This window comes from Leptosomus discolor, chromosome 1, assembly GCF_034619465.1.
Source record: "Leptosomus discolor isolate bLepDis1 chromosome 1, bLepDis1.hap2, whole genome shotgun sequence".
NCBI classification, from domain to species: Eukaryota; Metazoa; Chordata; class Aves; order Leptosomiformes; family Leptosomidae; genus Leptosomus; species Leptosomus discolor.
In genome coordinates, this window is record NC_141391.1 from 192,949,379 (window position 1) to 192,973,799 (window position 24,421).

Sequence of the window (24,421 nt, forward strand, 5' to 3'; positions counted from 1 at the left end):
TACAGTGTTCATGCAGTGCTGTGTCACAGCAAAACTTTTTGATTCACTATCATCTTAAAAGTTGTCTTCATTAAAGAGCCCTATTTTAGGTTCCCTGACACATTGATTTCAAAATTCTACTTAATAAACAACATATTTTTATATTAGAACTCAAAGAAGATTGTACCTTGAGAGCTTAAAAATATTCATTATACAGAGCTGTAATTGTTGGTCATTATGGAATTATCCTCCTAGTAAATTTCAACTCAAAAGTAGTTTCTTACAGTGCTTACAAACATTTTTTGCATTTAAATCCTGAAAACTCATGTGCAGATTGTTTTTGAAGAAAACAGGTTGTTATCAGTAGTTTTAGCCTAATCCACCTCCTGCCGATTTGGAAGAGTATTACAGGTCTAATCCTGCTCTTGCTAATTCAATGAGTAAGAACAGACAGTACACGTAAGTGTACATACATTGCCTTTACATTGCCTTCAGCTGGGAACATCCCCCTCTCTTTCTTCTTAAGATGCTCTTGCCCTCCTCAAATACTGCAGGTAGGATCTTGAATGGGCTTTAAAGGCATTCCTCACAGAAGAAGGACAAAAAAGATTGTGTTAGCCTTCCATGACTGCTACCCCAAGAACTCAAGAGGCTAGGATACCAAAAACAGCATCCATGACTCTGTAACAGCAGGATTTTTCCTCCAACAAAGCAAAATTACTTGTCTGTAAAAGGAAGAGAGAAATATTTTAATGAAGTCTCCACTGCTAAGTGTTCTTTTTTAATGGTGCCACTTGCCCTTTGGCAAGAGCTACCCTGTAGCCTTAATGCGTATCTTGCGTAACAGCTCAGCTGAGTAAAAAGAGCTAGATATAATGCAGTACACGACCTCCACAAATTCATCCTTTTATGGGAATAGAATAAAATAAGTATCAATGTAATTACATCTGACATGTCCAAAAGATTTTTGGAAGAACAACAGCATTTATTATACTTGTTGTTTTACGTCACATTCTGATTTATTTTTCAAATAATACATTAAACAGGTTTATAAACTACTTAAGGTGGGGTTTTTTTTAAGGATTAAGTAAATCTGCTCAACCCCTTAGCTACAAGCTAAAATGCATCAATTACTTGGACTGTCATGAAGTTTTGATTGTCTTTACTGTTTCTCCAGCACTATTTAGGGCTTAGTCTTCTTACTGCAGCGTACACTTGTACTAACAGGAATTTGGCACCACTGTTTCATCCCTACACTTTGAGGAATTCTGTATTTCAGGAAAACTAACCACATTGACTCATTTTTAGAATTTGTATAATTATTATGTTGAAGGGATGCAGATGAGCTGAGTCACTGCCTTCCAGTCACTAGCAACCACGCCCTAAAATCTGGTCCGTATTGTCCACTGAGGGCCACAGATAATCCTCTCCTCAGAGCAGCAGTGCCTCTCTCCCTTTGGGATACCAGCAGCACCAAGTAGCAAACAGACTGGAGGTAAAGCCACCATGTTGCATGTCTCTTCTGCCCACCTCTGAAATCCAGTCCTGGTTTGGGGCCTATGCCAGCACAGCATTGAGATAAAGCTGATAAATCTCTTGAAAGGTGACCAATGCATCCACTTGGCTCCCTCACCTGACCTTCAGAGGACTGAATCACCAAGCGGGAGGATAACACATATGGCTGTCCTCATAGACAGGTCTATAATAATGCCCGAGGATCCATGTCCATGGGCACCTCTTTCTTCTCTTCCCTTATGCCCTTTGTTCTTCACTCTCTCTTGAGGTTATCCTCATGTTATACACACGGTGACACACAGATTTATATGAAGGCAGGATCCTAAAGCCTACAAACTGACATTTGAGGTTGAATGACTGGACAGCAGTCATTATGACTGAGAGAATCAGAGATTACCAGACAGATGGAACGTTTTTAGGCTGGGGAGAGGAAGGGAAATGTAACGTGGAGTAACATAATATCAGAAGGAAAAAATACTGCTCAGCTATGTTCTGATTATTGGCACAGGTGGGAATTGCTGCTTTATTCCCTGAGAAGTTTCCATTAATTTGGTCTTTTCTTTTCTTTCTTGAGGGAGTTGACCTCATGTGGATTTTTTCTCCATTACTTCCCACTCCTTCTGAAGATGAACAAGCCAGTGATATACCTGCATGCCTGCTTATTAAAGACATAATGTTGGTAATAGAAAGTAGAAAGCTTCTAGCTCATAAGGCAAATGCATTTAGTGGCTAATACTGATGAGCACATTAAAGAAAGAGAGGCCTGGAGAGAGGGCTTGGTTTGCTATCTGACATAGGAGCTTGGAATAGCAGTTTTGAGTAAAAAGAAAGGAAAACTCTCCTAATATTTATGACCAAAATTTTCCCTACTTTGAAAGTAGTGAAAAAGGGTTTAGTGTCTTTTTAGCCGTATGACACCCAGAACTGATCTATGCTCTCCAGCACAAGTAACTCTAAGATCTCACACTCTGTTTACCAGCAGGGTGAAGGATGACCTAAAATCACCAGAGGAAAAGCCAGCAAATATGACAGAAGTCACAGTAATAAGCCCACATGATTATTCAGTCTCAGATTCTTGAAATATTTTTACTCTTTCTATGAAAATTATTATTAGTTCAGTTTTTGTACCACTAGAAGGAATCCTAACTATGGAAATGAAAAAGAGGAGAATGGTTTGTCCCAGTGCTGTGCATTTTGGCTGTGGCAGTAGAGTAGATCCATGCCCTGCCTACCTCCTCCCCTTCTTCCCAGCTGGCCCTAGGCAATCTTCTCCCATAAGAAGGGTGCTGCAACTGCAGCTGTGGGGGAAAGTAGGGTACTGAACAGAGAGACACAGTATCAAGGAGAACCTCTGGTGTGGTACCAGGTGGAGTTAAGCAGAGTGCAAGGGACAAGTACAAATGTGAGAGCAGAGCATATTCTGAAAAGAGATGGGAGAAAATGGGGAGGTCTCTCACAGAAGATAAATTAATAGGAATTATGCAAATTACCTCATTAAGTAATGTGCCTTATCATCACAAGAAACAGCATTAAAACAAGCATTGGTGGGGTCTCCTCTGCAAACACACATAGGTTGTGAGCCAGATTGCAAATATTAGATGTTTACAGCTACTTACAGCTGAAAGTGCATACTCATACAAGAAGCCCTACAGAAATTAAACAAATGTTGCAAGTGGAGATGCCAAAATCTGGTCCTCATCAGAAGTTACTTCACTTGAAAAAATTACTGTTGAAAAAATTGAAGATCTCTGATTTTCAGACTGCAATGACCCAGCGTGTTAAATCTCTGGGCTAAGTCAGTTTAAAGGTCCTTGCAATCATGAGACACCAACTCCCGTCTCCCCCAGGAGAGCTGAAGAAACTTCTGGAGATAAGTGTGTGCAACATGACACAACACCCAGAGCACTGACATGCAGCCATACCTGTCACTCCTCTGCCTCTTGTACCATATAACAGTTCAAGGCCAGCAGGTCATTTCTTCACCCATTCCCTAGACACACGATTTCTGTACAGAACTGAAAATCATTGGGGACCAAGGGGGCCAATTGTCAGGCAACCACAATCCAGTTCATGAAGAAGGAGTGCTCTGAGAGTTTTTAATCTTTTTGCAGCAGCATTGCAGTATTGACTCTTCTCCCAGGATGCCCACTCCATCCCCAAAGCTGTGCAGTTACAATGTGGGCACAAACAAGAAATTACTTATTATAAGAAAGTCAAGGAGAAAACGAAGGAAATCAGTGTTCGACACACTGAAAACAATAAACCTGACAGCAGAAAAGGACAGAAGACTTGCTATATAAAGGTCTCTAAAAAGAGATTTATACTCAGTGAGAAGCAAAACTAATTGAAAATGCATAAAAAGGAGAGGGTTTGGCAGTCCTCATTAAATTGTGCCTGGTGTTGTAGAGATAAAAGAAACACAGTTTGAACCAAAAGATTGAGTAGGAATTTAAAATCCAAGGACAAAATTTTCAGTGAATGGCACAGGCAAAATTAAGCACAAGAGTTGTCAGATATTGGTTAGAGTTCCTGACTGGTTTTGACAAACAGATAAATACATTGAATATAGTTATACTTGAAGTGGAGACAGGTGGAGACTGTTAGATTTTTCTTTGATGCTGTTGTGGACCTTGAGGTCATGCTGGAGAGAGTGGCTCAGGAAATAACCTTTCAGCTATGGTTAGAGTGCTGGTCAGGAGGAGCTCTACTTTCTTAGTTATTTTTTACATCAAGGGGTCCAAAAACAGAGCCTGCAAGGCCAAGATAAATGATCTGCAGTATATTGCTTTTATAGTGTTTTCAATTAGCAATGTGATTCTCAAGGTTCACAGTAGTTCAAAGAAAGCTGGTGTGTCATTCAAAATGTTGAGGAATCGCGGGTTTGGGGAATTCACTACTCAGTGGGTAAAAGAAAGTGTTCTTATTTTCAGCACAGAAATAATTACTGAAAAGGCAACTTTTACAATGCTTCCATGCAGATGTCTGACATACCACAGCATTTCTCTGAGCACAACATACAACCTTTGGAAGGGGAAAGAATTACAGCAGAGGCATAATATTAATGATTCAGAAAGTCTCGTGTCACAACCCTGAGTACTGCAGTGTCTAATTATTAGGCATAACGATTTGCACACAGGCTGTGCCAAATAATGACGGGAGAATTAGACACCTAAAAACGGAGTCTACCCTCTGGGGAAGGTCAGTGTAAGCCAATTGGTGGGAAAAAAGCCAAAGTAGAACTGTGGGACTGAATTCTTATCCCCTCGCAGAATCCAGATCCATGCTACAAGGAGGGCTACCTCCTCCAGGAATATATACGGAGCCATCATCTTAAGTGATATATATTTGTCTTTCAAAACATGAAGAAAGGGGAGGGTAGATGAGGCTATTCTTCCAAAAGGTGAAGGTGCTCCCCCTGAATTCCAGCCTCAGTGTCTAGTGCAGTCAAACCAACTGTTGGAAAGTTGGGACCAAAAAGATTTTCTGCATGAGGGATTTGACCCTCCATTAAAGCTCCAGTCTCTAAAAGCTTTACTCATTTTTGGTATTTAAAGTATTTTCTCTCTATCGTAATTAAAAAATGAAAATTAATTAGTTTTAAAAATTACAAGACTTCTTGTAATTGTGGTTTGATTTCACTTAAAGCAGTACCAAATTTCAGGCTTGGCTTGCTTAATATTTAAGCATTTAATGAAACACAGGCTGCACAGGAGGAGATGATTGAGAAAAATCCCTTTCCAACATCCCCTATAGCATGATTTCTTGAGTGCACATGTAGGGTATCTATACTCATACGTCTCCGGGCAAAGAAGTCTCACATGACCTTCCAAAATTATTGCTTTTATCATTGGGCATCTGGCAAATTTTCCACAAAGCTCCAGACTTTTTAATGAACACTGAAACTTTACAGAGTTTGCATTTAAAAATGTGATGGAAAGCATCCAGAAGCTCCATTTCTGACAGATCCATGAGTAAACTGAAGGGTTATCAGTGTTCTCTAAAAAGTTAGATTTTGAAAGGGCTCTGGCACAATTTTTAAACATCGTATGCCACAGAGATGGAGACATGTTTTAAAAATCAAGAAAACACATGGAAAATTTATTTCTTTCCTACCTGTGAAAAGAATGGCAGCAGTCAGCGTAATGAAGCTTTATGCCTGAATGACTGAGAGGATTGGTACTGAGATACAGAGCCTCTCAGCTGTGGGACATGAATTCAAATAGGAATGGGGTTAGTAGTGACAGAAAGTCATTACCATGTCGTTGCAGTGTGCTAATGTTTAGAGATTCATTGGTGGCTTCAGTCCAATTACTAGCACACAAGAGGTCACATTACAAAGTGCGCTATCAAAACTGGCAGAGGTCGGCAAATCCATTTCCACTCTTTGTAACATGCTACTACCTTTCCATATCCAAAGCTGTCCGCTCAAAGTCATGTCAAGACTCAAAGCCGGTGTGGTGAAGCATTCAAAGTTCACACTGCGCAATCTGATGAAGAGATGACTGTAGTCTCCTAACCATTGATTCAATACTTCTCCTGTGTCATAATTGCAGATTTCCCTGCTTAAATTATATAAACTATGTAATGCCAAGCTTTTACAGCCTGCAGAGGCAGCGCCTGGCAGCTGGGAGGGTGAGGGTTAAGCTGTCCGTGGGCAGAGCAGCTCGCGTAGGCTTTTGGTTTCTTTGCAAGAAAGGGGATATAACTATGCTCAGCTGAAACTAATTACTCTGCCAGGAAACTTTAAGAGGATTGAATGCTATAGCATGCCCTCCTTCTTTCAAGGTTTGGGGTGATTTAGCACTGATGGAAAGCTGAGTTGTGAGGAGCCTTGAGTGAACTCAGAAAAGGGTTTTGTTTTGTTAGGCTTGAAGTATGTGAATTCTTTCATTTTTCCTGGACTTAATCTTAGCAAGTTCAGAAATCCCTAAAAATTGGAAAAGAACAAAAAAGACAATTAGACCAAGGGAAAAAAATAGTAAATAGTCCACTGCAGCTAGAAACTTCCACTGATGTGTTTTTTCAGATTGCAAAATAAAATCTTCAGATGCAAAATAACAGTAGATGTTCTCAGAAAAATTACTTCCTTGCCTATTAGCTAGAAAGGGACACTAAGATCTTGGACTGTAATAAATCTTCTAGTGCACAAAAGTTGTACAAGGGAATTATTATTACCTTAAAGGGAAAGTTCTTAGTCTTATCTAAGAGTGTGTGTGTGTGTATATATATAAAACATATGTGTGTGTGTGTGCATGTAAAAATATACTAGACTAGTTTCTGCTGTTGATTTACCAGATTTAGAGTTAGCATTAGACAAAAATTAACTGAAGTATTCAATATTTGGCAGAGATCCCTCTGCCAGAGAGGTAGGCCAGTAGCAGTGTCACACTGACACAAACTATTTTGTGTTTTTCAGCTTTGCCTGAAGAAATGTAAAATTAATACTGGTCCATCAGTGGTTATGTTGGCAAGCAAAAACTTAGCTTGACATAATTGGCCAGTGCTGAACGTTACAGAATAGCCTATTTTCCAATGAGGTGAAAATATCTGGAGCAAAACAGGTAATAGAGAGAAAGTTGGGAGGATGGGGAGTTCTGATTATTTTAAAGGAAATGATTCTGTTTATTATTTGAAGAACACTTTTGAAATATTTTTACTATGACTATTTTAACATATTAAGCTCCAGTGTTATGTAGTGGGACTAAATATGTGGAACAAAAAACAGAATGTTTTTAAGTCAGAAGGTGTGCCAAAGGGCGAAGACAAACCTGTATTGCAGACTGGGACTCTGTTTAGAGTACTTTGCTAAAAAAAAAAAGCAGAACAAGGAGTTCTGAATTTGCTGGGAATCATCCCCAGATCTTGATCTGCCCATTAGAGTGCTGAACAGCATTAAAGCCAGCAGTGGCTAAAACCTCTGTCAGTCAGAGTTTTACTTGAACTTGGGAGCAGCTGGATTTGATTCCCAAGCGAAATCAGCTCACTGATCTCAGTGCTGCGCCCAGTAGCTGTCACAAAAAAGGCACGGCTGTCCTTGCAAACTTCCACGGTGCTTTTCTAGTGTTAATGTGATTTATACTTGGAGCAGTTTGACCTGATGGCTAATATATACTCAAGAGAAATTTAGGAATGGATTGGCAGATCAGTGCCTTGTTTTGAACTTGCTGCTATTTCACGGAACTATTGCAACTAAAAGAAAATCTGTAGGAGAAATTAATTACATAAAATTTTCAGCAATATTTCTGTGATGAACACTGGACTCAGAATATACCAAATCACACTGCTAATAGGAACATTCTCCCCTCCCTCCCACTGAAGCAAGGTGGCATATCAAAACATAACCCTGGGTTTCAGAGAGGTGCATTTAAATCTGCACAAAAATCTGTGCTTCACAGCTCAATCCTAATTTTAGTCACAATGCTGAAATGTTTTACTAAACAGTGTGTTCCTGCAGAAATGTGTGCTTTTGTTGTCTTCCACATGCTCCTGAGGTGACTGAGGGAACAGACAGTGTCCATGAACCAAGGCCAGGTGGGGCAGATGGGTGATATTTAGCAGCTGCCTTTGGAATCGTTTCCCAGGAAGGATGTGTCAGACCCTGGTTCATCCTGCTGGGAATCAATGGAGCCTGCAGCTGGACTCTCTTTACAGCCAATAGCTTGATGTAGTCAGTAATTCTGACATTGCCCTCATTTACTACCTGTAATATGGGTTCTTTATTCAGCCTTTACTAGGCACTATGGCCAGCCCCTCACTTGAAGGCATTGCGTATAATTCAGCCCTGACCTTTATTGTGAAGAGCAGCTAGAGATGATCATACTTTTGAAGGTGGGGCTTTTTATATCCTGATGTTCGTGTTGCTTCCAATTAATGAGTCAAGCAGGAACTGCTGGGAATTCTTTATACTCTATTGTATTTATATGAATTTATTTCAAGTGCTGAGTGTTTTGGATGGGTGTGCATTCATCCATGTTCATATTTCTCCAGTTCTCCATGACATCTAAAACACTCTTAACTTTGTATTGCTTTTTAGTCCAGTTCTCCCAATAAAGGGTCTTCTGAAAGAACAAAGGTTAAAAAAAACCCAAAAAACCCCCTAAAAATTCGTATTCACGGCACAAAGTTGCATTTCTTGTAACGTAAAGTTAGTACAAATCTAGGATTGCATTTTCTTTCTCTGTTTAGCACAGGCACTGAGTGAGCTATGCCATTTCAACTATTATTTTGTAAGTATTATGTCATGACAGTCATCAAAACCGCTGTGCTGTGCCAGAAGCCTAGCAGTTCCTTTTCCTCTGTCAGTGATAGATCTGGAAAGTATGGCAAATTTTACCAGCTCCTACCAATAAAGATTTGGACAGAGAAATAACAAGGATGAGAAATCATGTATTAACATTGTGAATAATAATGGCTCACTGTCCACGTTGGCATTAGAAGAACAAGCTATTCTGAGCTTGTCCATATCACTTCTTTGAAAACTGTGAGCAGTTCTGGTCTTGTTTTCTTTCAAATAGTATAAAAGAACTGGAGAAGATTCAGAAAAGAGCAAAAGGTATGATCAAATATAGGGTGTGGATTCTGTATGAACAGAGTAGGACTTGTCAGGTTTGAAAAGAGCTGAGGTAAATAGATATGAAAACATAAGTAGCAGGAGGAGGGTGGCTAGAGATCATGCACTGGCTGCTTTTTTGAATACAAGGACCTGGTTGAGGGCATTGTTCGAAGCAAGGAATTGCAGCCAGAACAGTTAAAAAGACAATGACCAAGGAACTGTCAAACAGTGTTGTGAAGGACAAAAATGTGCACAGATTTAAGGGGCAAAATAAAGTCCATGGAAGTGCAATCCACTAAGGATCACTAACTACAAAGAAATTACAGTTCCAGTAACTCTTGAGTAATTTTAAGTGGTTGGAGGATGGAAGAGCATTCAAGGATATTATCATGTGTATTTAGCATATTCGTTTTTCCTATATGTTTGTTGGCTTCAGGTTAAATTTGGGAGAGCGAATACTAGGCTAGGTGAAGCTTTGGTCTGACCTGTTACTGGTATTCTTTTGTTCATTTCTAATTGAAATAGCTGGTCAGTTCATCCTATATATGTACTTGTGTGGGGGCACATGCACTGACAAAAGAACTATTGAAAAATTGGGTCCTGACTAAATAAGTAATACAAGTCATTGATTTTTAGGAGCAAAGACCTTGGAACATTTTCTCTTGGGGGAGTAAGTCAGAATTACAGGAGCAAAGATCACATTGTCTTTTTTTTTTTTTTTTTTCCTTTAAGTTGTTTTGGGTTCACATAAAACAGAATGAAAAAAACGGAATGTCTACATCAGGCCCCAGAAAATGCAAAGTGTCTGAGTGACAAAAGAAAAGTATATTATTTTCGTAATAATTTGTATCACCTTATTTTTATTATTTAATTTTTATTATTATATAATTATTATCCAGTCAAGCAGTTATTCTCTGCTTATCACGATGGTATCTTAAAGACTTGACATTCTGAAGTAATACAACAAAGTAATAAATGAATTCTATGTTAATTAGATACAGTATTCTTAGGACTAAAGATGATTTTAGGAAGTTAAGTCATTTTTACTTACCTCTGTCTCATTCTTCCAAATCTAGCCCTGGATCATTTCACATTCACATATAGTGGTGGTTTAAAGACAGAATTAGCTCCTAAACAGCAACTTAGATACTTATCAGATTGCAAAATGTACAGGTTGAATCCTTAAGGCAAGACAGTTGAAATGCTTATTTAGAAATTCCACTTAAACTTATCACCAGTAGCAACTTAAATTATATGTTGTTGGATGTAATGTTGAAATAAGTGGCTAATTAGTGTCAACTTGCCAGCATTTAGTCACCAAGCAGCTTGAAAGCTCTAGGGAACAGCTTTATAACAATTTACAGCACCCTCCTTAGACAAGGACACCATTTTGCAATTGTCGCATATAATTTGACATCTCTATAATATTGCTTTATGCATAGCACTTCTTTTTCTACTCTCAAAATGGGTTGTTTCTATTCTTCACTGATTGTCTTTTTTTAACTGGTTTCAGACTTAAAGTGGTTAACTGATATTTGCTCCCTTGCAGCCTATCTGCTTAATCCTAGAGCTAGCCTTATTGTGAAGGGAGTTAAAGGAGATCAGTTTATTCACACGTCTATGATAGCATGAAGGCAGGGCTTAACCAGTCACTCCTCCTTTGTGGAGTGTGTGGCAGTCCAGCTGATGAATTTATTGTTGACTTTCAGTCCTCCATCCACTGTACTAAGCATAAAATCCACTAAATACATGACAGATCTCTCACCCGGTAAGCATCTCCATCAGAGAAGCTGGTGCTGGAAGCCTCAGTTCTGAGGTACTCCATACGGGCTGTGATGTCACATCATTTTTTAAAAAAAAAAAAAAGCCAAAAAGGGGTTTGAAAGCACAAGCAAATGCCTACTGCAGTGTGAGAGTCCCTCAGCAGCAATTGTCACAATCTTAGTGACACCTTTCGGCAGGGCAGGCCTCAGGTGTTGACAGGGGCCACGCAAGGTGAGGGCACCTGCGCTGGCCGCAGAAGCCTGCTACCATGCAAAAGGTTGTGTGAAACTCCCTTTGCCCGCAAACTCTAAAAAAGGCCCATTTTCACCTACGAGTGTGGAGGATGGCCAGTGCCTTGTGAGAACCACCATGATTTAGGTAATGCTTAGAAAGGCAGCTCAAAATTTTTGCGACAAGAACGGGTTTTCTGCTATGTTGCTTTTCTTGTTCATAAAAAGTGTCAGCTCCATTCAGAAATATTCTCTTTTTCCTAAAAACAAACACACTCATTTTTGCCTCTGAAATCTAGGGGGGAAAAAAAACAAAATAAATTGCCACCTCAGTAGTATGTCTGTGTAACTGTAACGCAGCTGTTAGGAGTCAGCTGAGCTGTAGCTCTGGTAGTTTAAATAGCCCACACACAACATGAACCAGACGTGATACTTCTGTGATGCTTTGCAGCAGCTCAGGAACAGTCAGAATATTAGCTTTTCTTATGGAGTGATGGAGAGATGACAAAAAAAGATATTTTTTTTTTACCTTTTTGAATTTAACATTTTCTGGTAAATTGAAAACACAAGGAACTTGGTTACCTGGATCTCTGTCTTGACTGCAAGAAGCCGGGAGTGTTTCCTTGGGCAAGTCTTTTAAGTTTTCCATACAGAAGTTCCTTTTTCTGACCTCTAAGTACTAAAGCCCAGCTTTACAATCTGTTAAAACTTCTTGGATGAAAGCCCTGGTGCACATGTGGGAGGAAAAAAAATTGCTAAATTTTGTATTTCAGAAACTGCTAACTCAGCCATGTGCAGGGGCAATAGTTTGACTCTCTTGCACTGCAGACTGGAAAGCCCAGGGAGCACTGCCACTCTTGAGAAGCAGATGTGTTTTTCATCATTCATGAATGATCATTCTGGCCAGCACTTGGAGGAACATTTGTGGACCCCAGAGGGGACCACGTCCATCATTGCTGAGCAGCAGAGAGGGCTCTTGCAACAGAAGGCCCTTCGCAGCAGTAAAAGCAGCCGGGAAGATTATTTGCAATTCCATGCAGAATGTCCCTAGGCTGGAGTAAAATTTGGAATAATCTATGTAATGTTCCGCATCTCACACTAACAGCAATATTTTGTATTGTTAGAAATTACTTTTCCAAAATCATTAGGCTATTTTAAGACCTAGGTAAGGCTGCAGATTCATCATGATTACTGTTAGTGTCAGAGAGGCTGGGAATTGCTTTTCTAGCCTTCTCCCCTATGCCAGCATGTAAGCGCGTGCCCGATGGGGTGGCTGGCTGCCTGAATGCAGCTGTATGATCTTCACTAAGAGTCTCACCAGAGCAGCCCCTGGGGTTCTGCCTGTGGCTCCTGGAGAAGTGGAACCAGTCATTAGCCCAGACAGGAAGCAAGAGGGCAGCTGCAGCATCATCCCACCTGGGTGCATAAAGCACAGACCTGCCCAGAGCAAGCAAGCAGCTGAAGGATGGAAGGATAGACCTTGTCCTGGAAAGGCAGGGCACCACTCTGTTCATCAGCTCCAGTGCAAAAAGCTTGAACTCTGGGTGACATGTTGAAATGTGATTTGTCTCCCACATATGAAAAAAATGTCCCACAGCTTCTACAAAGATTGTTTAGCTTCCATGGATTTTGTACTACTTTCATTGTTCTTTGGTCATAAATTCCCTTGCTTTTAAAATAAATATTACCAAGTTAATTTTAATTACTTTTCATTTCTTTTTCAACTCCATTATTTTCTGACATGTTCTACATGTTTGAAAACAAAAATGTTACTGGCTTTCCTTTTCAGCAAACAAGATAGGAGCAGAAAACAGACCTCAATCAATGTGATTTTTTTTAAAGAGCGTAAATGAATTCGAAGGAGGTGGGAGAGGGCACATGTATTTGTAACACGCATTTTAAAATGTTTTTGCATTTGCATTTATTTTTAATGGCGTTTATGCCCTCTAGTGTCAGTAAACGTTATTGCAGGTAGGTTTTTTTCAATATCCACACTTTTTTCCTTAACTCTATCTGTCAGTATCAGCCTCAACTATTTGATCTTTGTAAAAATGCACATCCTGGATTGATTCCTGCCATATATGCCCTACAGCTTCACAGTTTTGGTGTAGAGGTCACCTGGGGGGCTGTTTCTATGCAAAATAAGCAATTCCAAATATGAATTTCTGATCTCACACACAAAAATATTGCTAAATCACAATTTCTGTGATTACTTATTTTATCTTCCAAAATACATACATTTTTTGCTTGAAAAAAATTACTCCTATGTTCAAACAAACAGAAATTAAATAAGTGTCATTGTCCTTCTCATTTGTTAAGATTATAAAGAAAAGACCTTCTCTGCTTACATCAAGGAAAAATGGCCAATTATAATTCAGACCTTTGACTTATGAAATATTCCGTCTTAGAGTCATCAAAACCAATCTTCATTAGATTCAGGAATAAGATAAATAGCTGATGATGCCACAAATACAGCCTCTGTTGCCTGAGATTTCTTGATTTATGGGGATGCAACATCAGATATACGCCACTGATCAGTTAGAAAAGCAGTATCGTTTTGGCAGGTGGGTGTCCACAGGTAATCTCTGACATGGCGATACTTAGATGACAGATTGGGCATTTGTAAACCCAAATACGTTCATGTTTCCCAAGCTCCTACAACAGTTCAGCCTGCTGTGTGTGATTCAAGCTACATTTCGTGCCCCCAAATCCGTTACAGAAAGTGCTAAATCATACCCGTGTTACTCAGATCAGTACTCTGAAAGACCCAGTATTTGCAAAATGAAGGAATCCACTGGCTTGCTGTCTTGCCTTGCAGTAAGGAGTCAAATATGCAAAAGTGGTCTGTCACCTGTTGAATATAAACAACTGAGACAAACATATCTGCCTTTAAATCCATCCATCCCTGCACGATGTCATTTAGTGAACAGATACCCACAGGCTGCAAGCAATAGCACATGTCTGACCTGTCTGGGCTACATCTAGTGAAACCTAAGCATTAGTTTGATCATGTAGTTTCTGACTTGTGATTTGATACAACTTGATTGTCACATCTAGTTTGTCATAGCCTTTTCCCTTCCCTTTTTGGCTAATGAAGTAGAATGCACCTGATTGATAACAGGGATCAGTACGACATCTCTTTTTCTTCACTCACCCAGAGCATACAATATTGGGATGACATTTTGGCATTAGAAAATTTGATTGTCAGTACAAATCATAAATGCCCAAAGACTGACTTGAGCTGTGGCCACAATAATAGACATATGTGGAACAGACTATATAGAAAGCTATAAAAAGACAGGAACTAGGAAAAAGAAGCAAGTAAAGGAGAATATGTTTGCAGTTACAGTCTGAAGAGCAGTGAGACAAGCAGGGTAGCACTAGATAAAACCTTGAAATAGTTCCCTTTTGAAAAGTGACTCTGTGAAAATTGCTTAATAAGATTCCCTATCTGTTGTCTCCATGACTGAAGAGATCAGATTTTCTGTAGAATTTAGAATTTGGTTTAGAGATCAAGTATAATTTTTCCACTTTGAAATATAAGTGCCACAAAGCTACGCTGCCATCTGAAAATGGAGTTATGTCCTTTTTTAGTTTAGACTTTCCAAGCAATAAAGCAATTGCAGGTGTGGGTAAAGGAAGAAATTTTCTCTTCATTTTATGTCATTGGCTTCCATTGGTGGTGTTCAGCGATAAAGCAGGTATAACTAAAGGTAATGTTTAATCCAGCAGGAGGAACTTCATTAACAATTCTGGTCATGCCTACACTAGACTAAAATCTGTGTCACTGTCCCCAAGGAGAGCAAGGCTAACCAGGGTAAATGTAGCAAAAACTCCATTTTGTCACAAAAGTGAGCAAATATGTTTCTCACCCTGTGCAGGAAGGCTAATTTCTTGGAAGTCTTTTTTTCTGACTGTCATTTTATTTAAACACAATTGTGTCTCCAACACAGGGTTTATCAACAGGAGAAAAACTAATTATGTAAGAGTTATTAATGATGTGAAAGATATTATTAGCACTAAACAGTGGACAACAATGTTACATTTGGAAAATGTCACCATACTAAAACTTATTCAAGCTGAAATAGAAAAATAATCAAAAGCAAGTTATTTTAAAATAAGCAGTATATCCATCTACCTGTCATTTTTCCAGGAAGGTAAGAAAAACATTGCAAAATACCTTCAGGTATCAAACAATCCTAATTCTTTATATCACTTTGTGACACTGAAATACTGTGAAAAGGCACGTCCTTATGTCAATAGCTAGATCCACTCATAAATACTGAAATGTTAGGGACGGATCAGCTAATAGTTCCTGTCACCATTCCTAAAGCATCAGTCTGCACTTGATTCACATCGTTACGGTGTCACATTATCAACAGAATGAACTATATCCCTGAGCAACTTCAAACCAAATTAATTAAAGCCAGAAATGCCTTCTTCTACAGCAGCCATCGGTGACAATGTGAGCTTATGAAGGTTCAGCAATTTAGCATTTCAAGTGGTAGGCATCTAAATATAGGTTCAGGAATCTAATTTAAGAGATCTGTCCAGTAGTGCTGGGCATGTGTAAATTTTGCATTTCAAGACCTGGTTGTGTCAGGTGTGTTATATTTATATATTGCCTTTTAAACAGCTTTCTGTTGATACACTTTGATTCAATTAAAGAACGTGCTTGGATCACATCTAAAAGGATGAAGTAAAACAGTAATGAATTCTGTAAACCAGCAACGATTATCAATGATTTGATCCTAGGACTTCTCCCCTAAGCTCATCACCCTGGCCCCATGCCCACTTCTCACCTCACCACTCTGCCTGAAAAAAACCTAGGGTTACTTATGTGTTGGGGATCCCATTTGTCAAAGGGACCTTGGAAGGTCATTTATCCACTGTGCTGCCCAAAGAACAGAACAGCTGGGCATGCATCATTCCTGACAGCTGATAGCTCTGGCTTTAGGAAGATAAGCACCAAAAATGCCTATGTTGTGAAGTGCAAATGTTGATGTGAAGGAAAGCATTTCTCTCTTTCTAGTATTTTTCCAGTTTTATATATCTTGTAGTTAAGACCAGATATATTAATAATTTAGAAGATGGATTCTATTACATTATGTATTTTTATCCAATCTTGCGTGTCACAATATCAGAAACTAATAGCATTCAAATTCTGAACAGGTGAGGGGGTTATTGGTAGAAGTATTAATGTTTTTTTTCCTGTGACTATTTTACACATGGGCATGCTTTGTAAAGCAACTAAACATTTATTTTACACAACATAATCTTTGTCAATAGACTAAGACTTGGTCATCTATTTTACGTCCGCCTGGATGACAACTTATGTGCATATTTACATTAAACACCTTCCTCTTATCTTACAAAATGCAAACCATTCATCTTCACCTACAAGGCAATATGTGATCTCCTTTTGACATATGCTGAACATTCATTGCTAGAAGGTGTTCTCTAACCCCGTATCGATTCTCTGTCATCTGATATCCTCATCCCTTTGTCCCCTCCTTCTCATGATTTGGTGTACAATTTGGACCATGTCCCTTGAAGACTCCCCCATCTTCTCTACTATTTTTCCAGTTCCTGCTGAAAGGCAGATTTTGTTTTCCAAACAGCATTTTCCAAACACTCCTACCTTTTCTTGTGTTAACGGTTTATAAATTCTTTGCAATAAGGAATGTGCTATCTGTCTGCTCACAAGCATACTAAACTCACGTGCTGCAATCAATGTTTAATAATAACTTAAAATCCAATAAAGTTGAAAATAGAATGGTTCTAGAAGGTATTTTATCTCTTTATTAACCTCCATAGTGTGTAATTGCATACTCATACATGTCTATAGAATATGGCAGTCTACAGAGTGCAAAGAGTTGATATCTCTTAATAAGCTGTCACTGGAGTCCCTCTACGTACTTCAGCAGCACTATATTCTTACTCGCTGGACAAAACAATATCCAGCATCATAAAGAAAGGTAGCAGCCCTAGTAATTCTGAGCACTGCCAGGATTTGCAGTTAGAATTTTGTTGGTTGCTTGCTTGTGGCTTGAGTTTTTCGAGTTTGCTTTTGGCTAGACCATAGAAGGGACCTCTGGAGCTCAGCTAGTCCAGCCTCCCACTCAAAGGCAGCCTATCAACAATAGCTTAGGTCAGCCTTACTTTTGTCTAGACAAGTGCTGAAAATCTCCAAAGATAGAAAGTCCACTATCTCCTGGGCAACCTGTTCCAAAAATGTGCTACCCTCCTAAATGAAAGTACTATATCAACTTAGCAAGACAATGGATTATTCAGCTTGGCATCTAACTTACCAAGTGGTCTCCCTAGGATCTTGCCAATGGAAAGTGATGAATTCTTCCAACAAGCAAACAGGGTAAGGTCTTAATTTCAACACTGATTTTTTTCCTTAGCAAGGTCATTCTGTCTCCATAGCAATAGCAGCAGCCTGGGAAGAGCAGAGCAGGTAAAACATAGATGCCTACAGTTTGATACACAGGATACCCAACATTACCTTGAAATTAAAATTATGTGTGCACAACACTGAGCAAGCTGTATATGTATGCATATGTGTGTAAAGTATTATTTATATGCAGCGATTATTATTTGTAAGAGAAGTAAAATCTGTTGTGCCATTAATTCATCTTGAAATTCAATACTTATAAGAGATTTTGTCTTTACTAAGTGTTTTGTTTTCTTTAACCCCAGGTATGGTGACATGGTGCCGAAGACAATAGCTGGCAAGATTTTTGGTTCAATATGTTCCCTGAGTGGGGTCTTAGTCATCGCTCTGCCAGTTCCTGTAATTGTCTCCAACTTCAGCCGTATCTACCACCAGAATCAACGAGCAGACAAACGCAGGGCGCAAAAGGTGAGCTCCTAATTTTTGCCCTTTTTGTTGTTGAGCAATAGATGAGATATGACTTTTTATATGCTGTGCATCTTCAAAGTAAGTTTGGTTTCTTGATAAGGAAACTACTATATGCATGTGCTACATGCCTAGCCCGTGTCCCAGATGCAAATACTGTGTTATTTTTAGTGAAAAAAAAAAATTATTCATATATCTTTTCTGTCAAACTTTACAGATCTACTATTGTGGTAATTCGTCCTACTTGTTAGACTAGATCTAGTATTTTCAGGCAATAGCTGCAGTCCCACCCACTGAAGATTTTTCTGTGTTTTCCAGGCAGACTTTCTTTCCACCAGAGTCTTCTGAGGAAAATAACAACCAAACAAAAAATCTCCAGTCATAATGATTTCTAGTGTCTATCCTAGCAGCCTGTTTCACTAATCCATGTGTTTAATTCTCAGGTTTAGTCCCTGGGGAATCTGATTATTGGGGAACTTGTCTCCTCAGCTCTACTTTGCTTAAAAGGCTTCAGAAAAAGAGTTTAATCAGGAAAAACTGAAAGCAAAAGTCTGTTTTTCCAGCTTCCTTGATTTGCTGAGACTCTCACTAAAGTATCAACAAGCTCTACAACAAGACAGTGACCCATATGGGCACGGTCAGGAGCCGGAAAGAACAGTTTATCAGGAGAGATGCAGCCAAGCCTGGGCAGTTACCTTCATCTCCACATCACTGCCAATTTCCCAATCCATTTTGCCCAACCATGCTAAGCAGCTCAGATACCATCCATTGGCACCTGAAGCCCTGGTAAGGGAGCCGGGATGCATTACCTTCTGCTCCTCTGCTGATGGCAGTGAGAAGGCTCTGGATCCAACACAGGTTGCAAGATTGCCAAGGCTGAGGAGTCACTACTTGGGCTTTTTGTGGTCCCATGGCCTCTCTTCAGAGGTCCTGAGTCTCCAGTGATCCAGGGAGAGTGGGATCATTGCCTGCAGAGGTGTGCAGGCAGGCCATGGCTGGGGGCTACATGTATAGACCAGGGAACACAAGCAGCTGCGGGCTGCCTCATATAGACAACAGCACCAGGTTTAAAAATAATAAATGTTTGTGTGTTTCTTTCTGGCCACCTTTTTGAATGATTTATTCATAAAAAGGAAGTGAAGTAAATGTACGCAGTGATATTGGTCTCAGATCATCTTAAAATCAGGAGAGAGGCACATGGCCAAGAAAGTCAGTCATAGCCCCAGGCTGAAGATATTTCCCCTTTAATGGCCACACCTATGAAAAAATAACCATAAAAGAAGCGATGCATATCACAGAAATGTCATAGCTTTCTACAAACCTGATTTCAAATATAGGCTGTTTCAGTGATCCAAATACAATGTTTTACCTATCTATTAATTCCACCCACCCTTTTCCACGCCATTTTGTCCCACATGCTATTTCCAGCTGTGCATTCCCCTCTCGCAAAGCTGGAGCATGCAGAGAACACATCATATTGTTGTTTGTGTCAAGAAATTTTTCATTACTGCTTGTGTAATGGCAGCAGACAGAGAAAGAACAGTACATATCAGCCAGAACACAGTGCTTCATTACTCTGCCTCCGAGCATTGCGCCAGTCATGGGCAACAGATCTGCTTGATCCCAGCAATCAATGTGCCTGTTCTGAGCTTTCATAATAGCTGCAGACACAACCAGCCTTACTTCAGGTGGAAACTGTCTCCTACTGCATGTCATGAAACAGAATTTTCTATGCCTGCTTTACACTTGTCAGTGAAAAAGAGATGGGCACTAGAAAATACCTTGCAAAAATTATATTGGCAGACTGGCTGCTACTCTCCATAATCTCTTCCTGAATAGAAACTGCTTGAGTTAATAACTGACTTTTTCTCCTTGTGAAACAGTGAGCTCGTTGTATGTTTCAAACAGGAATATGAAGTGATGAATGGCAATCCTGCCAAGTGTCTTTTCCTCTGCTCCCCCAAACAATGCCAACTGTAAGGATAAGAGATTTCCTCTGACCATGTTTATGCCCTTCTTGCTTTACAGAAAATGTCTTTGAGGTCTGATTAACTGAGCACTGGATGTGTATTTCATTGATATCTCCTATTGTAGAGCTAATCTGACTCAATCTAAAATGACTGAGATGTTGAACTGAATATTGCTTTAAGAGACTGAAAAAAAAATCAACAAAAAGCACTTCTGGGGTACTGTATAGTCCGTATTTAGCAATATTTAGCTATGAAATATAGCCTTGCATTTCACAGGAGGGTTCTGCTGCATTGTATAAGAATATTAAAGCAAAAAGGTCACATTATTGAAGTTTGAAATTCCTTCTTCATTCAGTACAATTGAAGGTTTACAGAGGTTTCTAAAATAAATGTTTCCCTAGGCACCAACCTTATTTCTATTATCTAAGGCTGAAGAACATAAGCTGAAAGAAGGTGCTGTTTCAGGTAGCACAGCATGAACCCCTGCAGGTGATGTTACCTCCTGCTGGCTACAACGGCTTCCACCTGATTGAGAGTTTTATATTTGAGTTGTGTGACTTTATCAATATCTCATACAGAGGTTTAATCAAGGTACTCTTCAGAAATGACATTTGGGCTGGAAGGAAACTCAAGAGATTAAGTTCTCTGTTGAAATGCTGAAATCTAGACCCAGGAGCACTGGCAATTTCAGCAGAAAAGTTTTGTCACTTACATTAGGTTTGTTCAAGAACCATGTGACCATCCATATATGCATTTACTGAGTTCTGCACAGTCATTCGAGATTAGACAATTCCATTTATTTCTTTTTGGCAAAAGGATGCTGCACATCAATGCTCAGGAGAAGATAGAAGAGAGAAATTTATTTCTGTACCATCTCATTTTGAATGCATTTTAAAGGAACCTCCTTCTTCCAACCATGGAAATACACTGTTGTAAAAGAGAACTCAATATAAACAAAAAAAGAGATGAAAATAAAAAATAAAGAAAAATCATCTCTGCCTATCAGAACACTTTCTTCTCTCAGATAGTAAGGTCCAAGGACCTGACCTATCCTGGCAATAAATAAATAAATAAATAATACAAAATAAATACCGGAATTTAGGAAAAGACTCATTATGCCCTGTAGTCTTACTATGCTTTTTCGTCAGGCAGATTTAGCACTGCTGAGACAGTTTTGAAGAATCCTCCTTGTGGAGTTTTTCTCAGCTAGAGACAACTTCAAAAGGCTGAGTTACTTTGGCTGCCTATCAGTGGCTTCAGGTGGCAAAGTTAATGACAAGAGGAGTTGTGAGTGGTCCATGTATACAGGAAAGGAAAGGAGGGGAAAGGAAAAAGGAAAGGATGGAAAAGGCAGGTTTAGGTAAGCTTGGATACAATTTCCTGTTCTGTATTTGATAGGTATCAAGGGTCAAGATGTGGCAGGACCCTCACAGTGTCATGTTCACTGGGATGGCAAAGGAGACGGCATAGGTAGCCTCTTGATACGGGTGTCTGGCCACTCAATGGCAGCGTGGCTGCAAAGCTCCATCCCAGGGTACTGCAGCAGATCCTATGATGACGTTGTCCTCCTTACCCTGAATGAAGCATTCCTTGCTAGATGCCTTCCCTGTTTTCCATACATCTACTTTTCTGCATCTTTCGAAGGTCTTGTGTCATCTTAGCCACTGAGTCCTAATTGTGGGTCCATCTGCCCGTTATTTTTCGCTACCTGATAATTGAAGGAGCCTTAGTTTTAGTTGCCCAAACGTGTTCTCTTGTGCATGACTGCCTGATGCCTCAACAGAACACCTGAACAACTATCATCAGCTCCAAAACCTGACTTAATATGTAAAATTCAACCTGAATCTTTCATGTGAGTATGGTCTTCTACCTTCACATAACAAAATATATCCTGAAGATTGGCTTGGCTTTATTATTTATTGATTGCATATGATGTATTTATCTGTCAAGTTATGAGTAATTAGTTACTAGATAAATATAAATAGCTCTAGCATAAATTGCAGCAACAACTGCTTAACAGCACCTGGCAGTCTAAAGCTAAGCATTTGCAGTAGGGAACCCTGCTAGCTGTTATGACTTCTTTAAATGAGATAGGCTATTAATCTCAGTGGGGTTGCAGAGACGTAACTTACAGAATAACTTACCCGAGATTTTGGAATGTAGCATAAAAGCATGTAAAACTTGTGTTTACTGAGCACTAATTTGAATATATTGTGAAAGCAAGGCACAACTCAACGAATATATGAACCTTATTTAATTCTGTATCTATTAATGTACAAAGTAAACAGCATTTTCTTCTCTACCGCATGCTGACGTTCTATAAATTATTGTCAGCTAATCTGAAGTCAATTATTTGCAATTACTGAAAATTAGAAGATCAGAGCATGAAATATGGGCTTGATTTTTCACTTGAAAACAAACATACAGGGTGGATTTATGAAATTCCAAACAAAAAATTATGTAAAAAGCAATGTGACTGATTTTTGGACAATTTTGGCCATTGCTCTAGGAGTTATAGTGTTGTGGTTTAACCCCAGTAGGCAGCTAAACACCACCTAGCCACTTGCCCACTCCTCCCCAGGGAGATAGGGGGGGTTGGGAATCAGAAGGGTAAAAGTGCATAAATTCGTGGGTGGGGATAAAAACAGTTCAATAACAGTTTAAAAGGAGGCAGGGGGGAAGCAACGGGGGGGGGATGATGACACGACAGACACAAATGACACCAAACCCAAGAAAAAAACAATGATGCAAAAGAAAACAATTGCTCACCGCCAACTGACTGATGCCCAGCCTGTCCCACAGCAACGGCAGCCCCTGCCAGCCTCCACCCTGATCCATTTTTACTGCTGAGCATGAGATCATATGGTATGGAATATCCCTCTGGTCAGCTGTCCTAGCGATGTCCCCCTCAACTTCTTGTGCACCCCCAGCCAACTCAGTGGGATGCTTTGAGGAGCAGAAAAGGCCTTGATGCTGTGTAAGCACTGCTCAGCAGAAACTAAAACATCCCCATGTGATCAACACTGTTTTCATCACAAATCCAAAACATAGCCCCATACCAGCTACTAGGAAGAAAATTAACTCTGTCCTGAACAAAATCTGTACACACAGAATGACTGTGAAGAAATTATTCTCTCTTAATTTTATAGGGTCATTAAGAACTAATAACCTTAAGGTAAGTAATTAGTAATTTTTGAGTTTTGATACTAAGACAGTTATGTAGTCTGGAGAGCAGCAGAAGAGAGACAACAGGAGCTAAGTACTAAATTACCTAGGCCATAGCAAATTGAAGAGAGGCTCTTGCCAAAAATGATTCCCAGTACTGCAGTAAGCCCTGCCCTAAAGTGTTCCTGAAATCTCTTAAAACAGCTGGACAGCTGAGAGCATCTTGAGTGTTAAAAGCTGGATGTTGTAAATACCCCACAGTGCTACATTTAGCATTATTTAAACCTTGTGAAAATAAATATTTATAGTTCTAAAACTGACAGGGCTTGCTGTTGTTGAATAACAGTGAATTCCCTTTGTAAGGTTTCTATAAACACAGGCGTAGACAAGGATCCACCTCTAAGTTGTAAAACTTGAAGCTAGAAAGAGAAGTTCAGTGCAAATAAAAGAGATGCGGTAAGAATTAGAGCTGATCATCAATTTCTTTACAAAGTTTCAGGTGAGATGATTATGGTGGAATTTTATCAGAATGAGTAAAAGAACCGTATCTCAGCTGCATTGGTTTTGTCCTAGACAACATAAAAATTACTGAAATCAGAGTTTCACATTCAATGGCAAACAGGGAAAACCTCACAGCAAAGAAGATAATCTACTGCAGGATAACTTAATCCTTTCTTTCTTTCTAGATATTCCGTGAAAAGGGAGAGTTAGGAAGGGCTTTGCAGTGGTTGAAAGGGGCAGTTATCACTCCTTTTCTGTTGTATGTGACAGAGAATGCAGTTTGCAGAGTAAAGGAAAATACAGTTCTTCTGTAACTACAGTTTTCCTGATGTCATCACATCATTTTGGTGTCCTTCACAGGAATTCAATCCCCAGCGCACAGCCCTTAAAATCCTGTGGCTGACATGAGCTTTTAATGATTCCTTGATATAAAATGTGAGAAGTCACAAGACTACTCATGCTACAGGCTCTGATATAAATCAGGCAGAAGCACTGAAAAGAAATTCTATCACTTTAACAGTGAGTATTTTCTGTAAGCTGAAGTATAAACATGGAAGCCACAATGTCTGGTTCCTGTCTTGGTAATAGATTTATTGTCTTTTCTTTAGTAAATTATGTAAATTCAGGCCACCTGAATGAGTCTCAGCTAGAAAGAGGTAAGCTATTACCTTCCACCTCAAAAAAGCTTTCTAAGACGCAATAAATTCGTATTTGAAGAGCAATTTGCAATCTTCACATGGAAAGTACAACCTTCATATTATATGTGTCGTAGCACATTGATACATTAAGATAGTCTGATGAACCATTACATTTTTTGTATTTCCTTATTAAATGGTGCTACACCATAATTATTGCTTCAATCACTGAAAGAGAAAATGAA

The 24,421-nt window shown here is 39.3% G+C and overlaps 1 protein-coding gene across 1 annotated transcript in view; it reads left to right on the top strand.

Annotated features, from left to right (window-relative positions):
- The window catches only part of KCND2 (potassium voltage-gated channel subfamily D member 2), a 276,616-nt gene that overhangs the window by 242,200 nt on the left and 9,995 nt on the right, over nucleotides 1-24,421 (top strand). The window contains exon 2 of the mRNA XM_086473175.1: nucleotides 17,746-17,908. Coding sequence (XP_086329301.1) covers nucleotides 17,746-17,908 — 163 coding nt within the window. The remainder of the gene's footprint in view (nucleotides 1-17,745; nucleotides 17,909-24,421) is intronic.